Genomic DNA, 10,989 nt, shown 5'->3' with positions numbered 1-10,989 from the left:
CTAAAAAAAAAAAGAAGAAAAAAATTGAAGTTAAATGAAAAATTAGAATGTACCAACTTATATTTTATCTGATTACTAAAATAATCTTTCGTTGCAACCAGAAATTAATAGATTATTTTGTAAACTGGAATAATTATTTCACATGTCCAATCATGCAATTCAATAAAATGTGCGTGATATTTTTTTAGTCTAAAAAGCATAAAAATACATGTGAAAAGTAGCATAACTGTCTCGTAATTAAGGACGTTCCAGCCCTCTGCTGCCCCCTAGTGTTTATATTCTGCGCTACAAATCAGCTGATCAATGTGTTAAAAAAAACAAAACACTTTTTCTGATTTTCCTTTCTTTTTTATGGAAATATGTTACAGTTATATTACAGTTATTTAAATGCCCAGAGGGAGAAAACAAACAAAAACAGTTCGGAGACACAATAGAAGGCGACTGCAACTGAACCGAGACAGAAAGGGCAAAGGTCGTGGGGCAGAACGGGCGACGGAGGGAGAATAAATACTGCGATGCAACAGAAGAGTCCTCTCTCCGTCCTGTTGGGTTTTTAGCAGCAGCGACCAGAAGCTCGTGGGGAAACGGCGCACAGCGTCGTCTGCAATCAACCAGAGGTTTTAAACACATCAGAGCAGACACACGCTGTGTGTGTGTGTGTTTCTGTTTTTAAGCTGTGTGTGACCAGTGTGAGAAAGTGCTTCATGTTCACAAACACACAAAATGACGACATTTAAAAAACAGCAAAACCAGGGATTTTTTTTTTCTTTCCGTTTTTCCTCCAGACTTAAAATTCACAATTTTACTACTTAAATACATGTTTGTGTAAGTTTACAACATCTCAGAGTAATATTTAGTAGCTTAAGTGGCTCACAGAGTATAAACATTCAACAGGCATATTAAACCTTGGCTGGTGGTTAAAGTCACATCCTGGCTCTACAGCTAAGCGGGTCAGAAAGTTTTGGCTCCTCCGTCTGCCTGCAGGGTGTGAAAACTTTCTGGTTGAATGCAGATCTGCTCCTGATTGGTTAGAAAACGTTGATGTAGAAAAAAAGTCTTTATATAAATTACACCAGTCTGATGATGAAGTTTCTGTCTCCAAACCAGGGCCCTCACTCTCTCTCTCACACACACACACACACACACACACACACACACACACACACACACACATCCTGACGTCATGCTCAACACGATACACTGCAAAAACACTAAATCCTATTTTTGGTTATTTTCTACTACAAGTATCTTATTACACTTAAAATAAAACAAAACTAACTCATTATTCTTTAGTATTGATTAAAAAGTTGAATTATTTCAGCTATAGGAATCTTTTTCCCCATTTTTATGGAGTTATTGATTTAAAAACAGCTTCTACATCTTGCTGAAAAGCTACTTTAAAGTTAGCTTTGTTTGTTTTAAGTGTATCAAGATATTTGCACTAGAAAAAAAACAAAAATCCTTGGTAGGATTCAGTTTTTGCAGTGCAGACGAAGTAAAGAAAAGTGAAATGAAACCTCTGCACATACAGTAACGCTACATCTCTGCAAAAACAAAGTTTACCAAGTATGTTTGTCTAGTTTCAAGTGCAAATAAATAAAGCAAAACCAACTCACAAGTAATTTTTCTGCATGATATTTGAGCTTGTTTTAAGTAAAATAATTTAGTAGTTCTTAAAAAGTACAAGTTTTAAACTAATAAATTATTTTATTAAATTTATCTACTACATGTTGCAGAAAAGTTACCTAAAGTTGTTTTTTATTATTTTAAGTGCGCTAACATATTTGCAGTAGAACGAGACCAGAAATACTTGGTAAAATTTTATTTTTTTTGCAGTGTTCCTCCACATGCACCGCCCGTCGTGTAGCTGCCTGGTTCTGGTTCTGGTTCTGGTTCCGGCTCCGCTGCAGGTCGACCCGGGAATGTAGGAAGAAATGTCGCGTCCTCAACAGTCAAACCGCATCTCCAGCGACTCCTCAAAGGCCCGGTTGTCGTGGCCGGCGCCCGACAGGAAGGCGGCGGAGACGGGTGCGCCGGTCGCCGTGGTGACATTGAGGAGGGCGCCGCCCGGGGAGCCGGCGGCGGGGCTCCGCAGGGCGGCCGCCGTGATGCTGGTGAGGTTGATGCCCAGCGTGAGGCGGGTCTGCTCCAGAGCCTTCTCCGGCACGGCGAAGGCCTCCAGCTTCTTCTCGCCGTTGGCCATGTAGGAGTTCTGGCAGCCGCGGCAGATGCAGTCCAGACACGCCTGAGACAATCAATTCAGTTCAATAACAAGTTAAAAACTGATTATAATTATTATATTAATAATGTTTTTTTATTCATTAAAATAAAATTATAATTCATTTTAATGATTAAATTAATGCCTCTAATAAAATTACAAATAATTCACTAGTGATAAATTTATTTATTTGAATTGTCAAATTTTTATTATGATTAATAAAATAGATTTTAAATTAATTAAAATTATACTAATGATTAATCTTAATAAAAGTGATAGCAATAAATAAAAGTCAAAATAATAAAATTATGTAATAGTATAAATATTACCATTCTTCTTTGACAAGAGCAAATAATTTAAATAACTATAAATGTCATTATTAATTATTATTAGCTTTATTAATATTGTTTTATTAAAAATACATAATTACATACATTTTATATTATTAATATATTATTATAAAACATTTACAGAGTAATTATTAATAATTAATTATAAAATGAATTTAATTTGTCACACAAAAACCAAATTAAAGAGTAATTCTGACCATAAGAAAACTAGTATAATATAATATAATATAATATAATATAATATAATATAATATAACATAACATAACATAATATAATATAATATAATATAATATAATATAATATAATATAATATAATATAATATAATATAATATAATATAATATTCGGAGCTCAGTTTGTGACTCACCTTGCGGTTGGAGTAGCAGGGACAACGCTGCCCCCTGCAGGTCAACACTGATGGGTTCTGCGTTGCTCTGCCGCACTTGCAGCCTTTCTTCTCCACAGGTTTCTTGTAGAGCGGCTTGGAGGGGCTCGGCGGGTGAGAGAGGGGGTGTTGGTGGGGTGGCGCCCTGTCGCGGGGCTGGGTGCGCGGTTTGGGGGCCCCCTGCCGGGGTTTGGTGTAGGGCTTCTTGTTTGGCCCGTGGTGCTCCATGGTCTTCTTCAGGGCCTTGTTGTGGACCAGAACCGTCTTGCCGACCTTTGGGTGGCCGCCGTTGGGGACTGGCGCCAGGTGGGAGTGGGGCGCGGCTGTGGGGAACCTGGGCTCATGTTTGGCGGTGGCGGCATGGTGCTGCGGGGCGGGGAGTGCGGGCCCCCGCAGGAGGCTGGTGATGTTGAGGGGCTGCACCTTCTCGCTGTCGCTTTCCGAGCGGGAGCGCTTGCGGTGGCAGCGTGGCGGGACGTGGGGGGCGACGGCGGAGGGCTGGGGCAACAGGTGGGGGTGGGGAAAGCGGGGGCCGCTGTCCAGGATGAGGCAGGCGGGGTCGAGGCGGTGCGGCCCGTTCAGGGCGGGGTAGTCGGGCTCGGCGGGGTCCGTCTCCAGAGTCCTGAGCACTTCCTCAACGCTGAGCAGCAGAGCCCCCCCGCTGTGCTTCAGCTCCTCCCCAAAATGGCCGATGTCGCAGAGCCCCGCCCCCCCGCCGGCCGACACGCTCACACACACTGGCAGCTCCTCCGAGAAGCCCTCCTGCTTGACCACGCCCCCGCCCGTTTCCACAGCGACGGGCTGCAGCGAGTCCGAGCCCACTAGGCCGTTGCAGTCGTGGAGCCCGTTCACTGTAGTGCCCCGCTCCTCGTCTTTGACCTCCGTCGGGGGCTGAGCCTCGTCTGGCGCAGTCCTAGGCGGCGGTGACGACGGCGACCCGGAGACGATCTCCGGCTCGCTCTCGGCCAGCGCCAGCCCCTCCTCCAGGATAGCCTGCAGGTCCGGAGAGTCGCCGGCGGCGCTGGCGAGGTGCGGCGCCAGCGGAGACTGCGTGATGTAGAGGCAGAGCTTCCTGTAGCAGCGGACGAGCAGCGAGAGCTGGCGGTTCTCCTCGAAGCGGGCGTAGTCCTTGCACCAGCTGCAGGACGGCTTCAGCTGCATCCGCTGACCTTTACAGCCGCGGCAGACGTAGTGCTGGCAGGACGAGTTGGTGGGAGCGATGGGGTCCTGCAGCAGGTTACCTGGGAACGACGACAGGTAAACTGTTAAAGCAGAGAGCTGCTAACCGGCTGCTAACCGGCGTTAGCTTTACCACCAATGCCGGCTGATGCATATTTTACACATTCCATTCCCACCTAAACATAATTTATTTTTATTTTCATAAACGACTTTTATTTATTGTATTTATAACAATTTTAAATGTTAAGCAAACAAATAATTCAGATTTTTGTGACAGATTGACACATTATTGCATAACTGTGAAGTGGGAGGAAAACTAGTTTTAAAAAAATATTTCTTAACATAAAAATCTAAAAATTGTAGGGCTGAATTGATCGATCGCATTAATCGTAACTAATCTATTACTGAAATAATCGTCAACTGATTAAGTATTCGATTAATCGTTAATACAAACTGAAAAAATAACCACATACTTGAAAAAGTAATTAAAGGTGAACTATTATGCTTCCTTGAACAGGTTAGTATCGATCTGTGGTCTATACAAAACACATTAATTAAATTTTTTACACAAAATTACTAATAAGATTCTAATTTTATCAGCTTTGTCCATTTTGAGCTGTTTTCGGAATTATACAACCGTAAATATTTAACAAGCAAAATTGGAGCCTCCTGCACAATCAACAAGAATCCAGCAAGTGGTTTCTGAGTGAGCAAACAACTAAACACTTTTCTTTTCCAGCAGCCATTGTAGAGCACATAGCGGTGAAACCAGCTTACAAACGTGCTGGAACTCAGTTTGGGTTGCTAGGTAATGAGTGGAATTCCCTGGGGTTGCTAGGTAACAGCACAGTGCCCATTGAATGAGACTCTACTATCAGGAAGTTTTTTAAACGGCACCAAAAAACAGTAATTTATTGCCAAAAACCACCTGGATGGATTTGGTTTAGTGCTTTAGCTTTTTCTATCAGTATAAAAACATACAACATGTGAATTGTGCATACTAGCTCCCTTTAAGGTAATTTTTCAATCTTTTCCAGATCCACAGATGAGGTCAGAGAATCTGTATTTATTTGTGTGTGAATGTTTTGCGTAAGTCAGGAGGGCAGCTCATCCTGAGGAGATTCACACTTTCACAGGCTGGAGAAACAGCAGCAGGAGAATCTAAATCCTCATTTAACCTCCTGAGCGTTGCTTGGCGCGCTGCCGGACGGAGCGACAGCTGCTCTTTGAGAGGAGCTTCCTTAGCAACGCCGGCTTTTAAAGCACACAGCTGCAGACGGGAGAAAGGAAGAAGGTCCATTCATAAGAAACAAGTGAGCACACACTCCGCCGACGCCGCCTCCCGACGACAGCGTCTATATTTAACACACAGCTCAGCCGGCTTTCACACCGATGCATTATTTACAGACGCAGGTTATCTGTAAGCACTGGATCAATATGGTGGAAATATTTCAGTTCTGTTATTTAGATTCTCCTCCAGTTTATTTTAATGACTGGAAGTGGTTTGATGATTGATCAGGTTCTGTCCGGGTTTTCAAAAAGATACAGAAGTAAAGGACAGATAAAGAAATGTTCAACTGAAACAAGATCTCCAGCAGATTAAAGTGATTTACAAGTAATGAAAAAAAAAACTGCTTTAAAAAGAATAAAGTGGTAATAAACACCGCAAAGATCAGCAGAAGTTTCTTATAGATCTTTGACAATCAGCTAAAAAAAAAAAAAAAAATCAACCGGTTTTTTGATTTGTAACAAAAACATATTTTTTACTAAAAAGTGATCAAAACCACAAAAATGCATTTTAATATTGATAACAACAATTATTACCATTTATTATTAATATTCAACAATAATCATATTACTATTACTACTCTCAGATATAGTAATAATAAGACTAATATTATATACTAAATTATTATATTACATTATATACTATAATAATAATCATTATTAAATAATAACTATTATTATTATTGTAGTATGATTATTAGTAGTAGCATGATAATTATGACAATAGTAATATAAGATTTTATTATTAGTGTAATAACTGTGAAATGTATAATAATTAGCATTATTTATTATTCTAATAATATTTTTTATAAGTATTTGGTTGGTTTTTACATAGAACATTTATAAAGAAGCACAAATTATGTTTAATATCAATTAGACAAACCAAAAACAAATTTATTTGCACAGAAAACGTATCTGTATTTAAATTCTTTTTATTTTTCTTATAATTTAGGCAATAATTGTCTTTATTTGTTCATCTATTTGTAATAGTTAAGTAGAGGAAACAGTGTTCCGTTAATTTATGTAAACAAATGTTTAGTTTTATTATTTGATACGACTTGAGGAGCGGAGCAGCAGACGGGCTGCTCTACTGAATGTAAACATCCGCAGCAGCTGCCAAAACGCCACACAGACGGGGGTGTGTCATGGTGCATTCACTGCACCTAGGAATTCGGAGCTTCGCAACTCGGACACTAGATTATTTGTTTCTCGTTCATTTTTTTCAAACTACAACTTCAGTGAAAGACGTGGAATAACAATTCCTGGAAAACATTCAGTTTGAGGCTTAATTTTTTTAACCAAACTATATAAATAAGCATAATTGATTAGCTACATTTAAAAAAAAAAAAAAGACGGAATGTTATTTTAGCCAACAGCTTAACGTGTTAGCTCCGTTAAATTGATCAAAAATATATTTCTGGCTGGAACAAATAGCAAAGCTCCAACCAATAAGACACGCGCTCATATTTCCAACGGTACCTGAATGCAGCATAAATTTAAAAGCTCGCCCCCTCTGTCACATTAGCTGAAGAGAGGAGGAGGGGTAAAAAACCTATTTTATTCCAAAAATAAGACATTAAAGATGTCGAAAACGAGGCGAGGGACTCACCACAGACCAGGCAGGACAGGGACTGGCGGAAAAACGGCAAAACCTTGCAGAGCTCCGCCAGCTCCCGGGGATCTCCGGGGTCGCACTGCAGCACCGAGCGGCTCGCCGACACGTAGAGAGCGGTCGCATTCACCGGGTTCATCTCAGCTGGCTGGCTCGGTCCGTTTAAGTGGATCAGTACGTTAAAAACACATGAAAAAGAAAGGAAAAAAGAAAGAGGAAGGAAGCCACACACAGATAAATTAACCCCCGATCAACTCCCGCTTTCTGTGAGGTAAAAATATTTGTCGAGGGAGTCCGGCGGCTTTGGAGAGAGCATAGATGGAGGCAGGAACCTCGGTCAGTTCTCCGTCGGTAAATCCCACATATATAACAGTCTGGGCGCAGAGAAATCCCGGTCACACATTCCCAGTCACATCCTTGGCGTGATGTCCCGGTCCGGGGGAGAAGGAGCAGCTCCTAAAAGGGCCTACCATGCACATAATGTCGGTTTATCCTCATCAGCTCCGGTTGTTTCCAAACGACATGAAAAATAAGAGAGCTAAATCTGGACTGGAGCCCGTTTCCTCCACCTTTTGACGCCGCTTTCGCCCGGTTAACTCGCAGCAGCTCCGAAATTCACATGATAAAGTGCTCCGGTTTGCGATGTGCTCCGACATGTGAATCCATTATCCACATGCATTTTCCTCCCGTGTTGTCCACAGCTTGTAGCGCATGATGCATTAATTAAACCCTCCAGTTGCGGTGCAGCCCCGGCGGCAGCAGGCTAGTTATTTATGGTTGTGTTATTGTTCGCAGAGATTCATGGCGGCTCGAAAACAAAACAGGCCGCTCCGGGGTTTAAATGGTCCTTTTTAGGTGAGAAGTACCGGCACCCACGGCTCAGCGAGAGGGGGCGGTGAAACAATAGATTCCTGGTATGAAAACAACAGCAGTAAAAATAATTAAAAAGCTTCGCCGGTTCTGTCGCGGCAGAGAAAAACAAGCGAGCGGAAGCACCGGGTTTTCCTGACAGCGCAAGCCGCCTGAGCTGCACCGGGAAGCCGGCTACATAAGCAGGCCGCGTCCCCGTTCACGGGATTAAAAAGATTCCTTCAGTCTCAGTGAAAATGTAACAAAGAACAGAAAAAATTAACTCCTCTCGTAACTTTTACTGGACCGTAAGAGTGTCAGAGAACACAATATTAAATTATTTTCCCCGTTGGTGTTCGTTGCTATCATTAGCCGCTGTGCTGCTTCTTCACACGCAAACAAGGGGGCGCTGTTGACCACATCTCGCGAGAATACACGTGAGGTGGTACATTTTACTAATATAGTAATAAACATTTCATTTTTAAAACATTTCTGTAGATCAAGTTGATGGGAGGGAAAATATGTTTCTTATTTAAAAAATACGGAACATAGGGAAAAGAAAAAAAAAATAATAAAATTATATAGAAATATGTTTCCTACATTTTCCTCTACATTCCTGATGTAGAGGAAAAAGTATTTGGTTTTCAGATTTTAAACGAGATATTTTATTTAGAAATACATTTATAAATGGAAATGAACTGTCTCATAAGTTTGTATAGGGTGCAAAAAGAAGAAATATAGATACGAATATTAAACACGGCAAAGATTAGATTAATAGCATAATTAAGGTAGAGGTAAAACAAAAATGGCAAACACAATGTGACATACAAGAAAAAGATGAATATTCTTGTATGAAATGTAGAGAAATGCAATATCATCTGCTTGTGTTGCTAACAGTAGTTAGCACAACAGTTAGCATTTCCCACTGTTTTCACAGGCAGTGAGTTTAGAGTTAACACCATTAAATTGTGCTTCGAATCACTCCCTGATATTAAATGAAGTTTATAAGAAATAAACCATTAGGTCTAACTGCGTTCCCAGTTGGTTTTATTAAATGTGGTTTCTGACTGAGCTGATGACAATGACTTTTCTTGCTTTTAAGGGAGCACATATGATGTCATGCAGTCTGTATGAACTGAAAATAAACATGTTTTTGTTTTATAGCCATTTGGCAGCCATATTGAATTTTTAAGCTGCGATTGGTAAAAAATATTTGCCTTCCCATGTTAAAATTCCAGCTAATTGTTTGAACGCATTGTCTATTTCTAAACTTCCTGAAGAGTATATTACACATCTGCATAGTCATTAGAAATTTGTTAACACCAATTGAAACAGTTTCTCTTCACATACTGTACATTGCTGTTGGTGCAATACTTTAGGTCACAGTCCCACGTAGGTTTTCTCAAACTCTTTAGCAATAGACAAAGGTTGTGAAACATTCAGTGACTCCCTGGTGCTCGTGATCTAATGAACTTTTATTTCCTAATTTAGCTAAAGGTCATAGAATACTCACAGTTAAATATTTCATAAGTAAAAGGACTCTTCCTCTTTTGTCTTTAATGTTTCCTAACTAGTGAAAGCTGTCTGGGATATTAAATTAAGCTAATATTCATATGTAATTTTGTATTTTTTTTAAATTTGGTATCAAAGTTGTCAAACTTTGCAGTTGATCACTGATTAAATGTTGATCTGAATGGTGGAAAGTTTGAGAGTATTGACTCATCTCAAAGAAACAGTGAGACACGTTGCAGAAATGTATCATATTCATGATGCAAACATGCTGATAAGATCTACTGTATGTGGGAATGTTTCTCTTTCTCATCATCTTCTAATTAAACACATAAATGTCCACTCTTGTTTCCAAACAAAGAGAAATTCAGGCAGATATAACGCATTAATTAAGTGTTTTGGGGATACAATTAGCATCAAAACTTTCTGTTATCTGCGATGTTTCTCGCTGGTGTTGAGTTTTATCAGGATAAAGTGAATTACAATGTCATTCAATAAATCAAACAATACAATAAAATGCCTTTTGAAGTCAGTTAAAATATTACAACATGAAGCATTCACCTTTAATTTATGAGAAAAACCATGAAAATAAGGTTTCCAGGTTATTTCTAATGCAGATGCTGACTTACATTCCACACACGTGAATAATTCTCCTTTAAATAACAGTCAGTGTGTCAAACAGCAGTGACTGTTCTTCAGTCTATTACAAAAGGACTAAAATACTCCACTGCTCATTCTTTGAGCCTATTTTTTCCATGTGTGACAGGAAGTTTGATTCCACGTCTGTCTTTCTGCACATGCTCCATTCTCTCGTTGCAGGTTACAACATCATCTGCAAACGTTTTCACCCAGCAGGCAGGATTATCAGCAGTTTATGAATGAATTACTGTAAACAACATTTCTGAAGTATCCCGACCTCCATGACTCCTGCAGCACACCTCACTGCTGTCTCACCACACCTCCTACTTCTTCTTCTCAGACAAACCTTAAACTACGATGCCTTGTAGTGAATACGCTACTTTCTTGTGGTTATTGAGCTTTTTTATCGAGTTTATTTGTATAGCACATTTCAACAAAGCACAAAAATACAAAGTCATTAACAATTGAAACGTTACACTTTGCCACGCAGCATCATTAAACATCAAAGTGTTGGTTAGTGTTTTAATTATTGAGATGCAAAAGCAACTTTAGATTTAAAAGAAGAAACAGCAGCTAGACGTTTTCTGATTATTATTTTTCTAAATTATTCACAAAAAGGTGATTTATTTTTTATCTTGTTATCCTCTGACTATGTTTGTATGACACATCAATAGAGGATCTATTTTTTATGATCATTGGGTGAGGAATAAGTGTTTAATAATTTTGCATTTCCTTTTTTTTTTTTTTTTTTTTGGGGGCATAATTTCTGCTTTTGGTCGGCAGAGAAGAGCAACAACTGCAACATGACTAATAATTTCTGTCTCACTGTCACATTTCTGTCAGACAGAACTCCAGCCTTAAAGGCACCAGATCAGGAATACAAAGGATTACGTTTTATTCTGTAACATGGAAAATTACATGCAGATATTAAAAATAAAGGAAGTCTCTAGAAATATTGATC

The 10,989-nt window shown here is 39.7% G+C and overlaps 1 protein-coding gene and 1 long non-coding RNA gene across 2 annotated transcripts; one reads left to right on the top strand and one right to left on the bottom strand.

Moving 5' to 3' along the window:
* Nucleotides 1-326: 326 nt before the first annotated feature.
* msl2b (MSL complex subunit 2b) lies at nt 327-8,311 on the bottom strand. Its single transcript, XM_008396433.3, has 3 exons — nt 7,029-8,311; nt 2,936-4,194; nt 327-2,245 (listed from the first exon to the last, which is right to left on the bottom strand). Exons 1-3 carry the CDS (start codon nt 7,168-7,170, stop codon nt 1,946-1,948), a joined length of 1,701 nt encoding a protein of 566 aa, XP_008394655.1. The 5' UTR covers nt 7,171-8,311; the 3' UTR covers nt 327-1,945.
* On the top strand, nt 5,357-10,407 carry LOC103456721 (uncharacterized). The gene is made up of 2 exons (XR_001775994.2): nt 5,357-5,445; nt 10,209-10,407. It is a non-coding gene; the product is annotated as an uncharacterized LOC103456721 (long non-coding RNA).
* The last annotated feature ends 582 nt before the right edge of the window (nt 10,408-10,989 follow it).

This window comes from Poecilia reticulata, chromosome 20, assembly GCF_904066995.2.
Source record: "Poecilia reticulata chromosome 20, P_reticulata-male-v2, whole genome shotgun sequence".
In the NCBI taxonomy this organism is placed as follows: domain Eukaryota; kingdom Metazoa; phylum Chordata; class Actinopteri; order Cyprinodontiformes; family Poeciliidae; genus Poecilia; species Poecilia reticulata.
The sequence above is the reverse complement of the archived record's forward strand: the minus strand, read 5'-3'. Positions and strand labels throughout refer to the sequence as shown.

Bases quoted from the DNA above. Each gene is read 5' to 3' on its own strand.
- msl2b (XM_008396433.3), bottom strand. From the start codon at position 7,170: ATGAACCCGGTGAATGCGACCGCTCTCTACGTGTCGGCGAGCCGCTCG. The intron at 4,195-7,028 runs GTGAGTCCCTCG...CGTCGTTCCCAG, and splicing joins CCTGTCCTGCCTGGTCTGTG to GTAACCTGCTGCAGGACCCC. The intron at 2,246-2,935 runs GTGAGTCACAAA...TGATTGTCTCAG, and splicing joins CCTGCTACTCCAACCGCAAG to GCGTGTCTGGACTGCATCTG.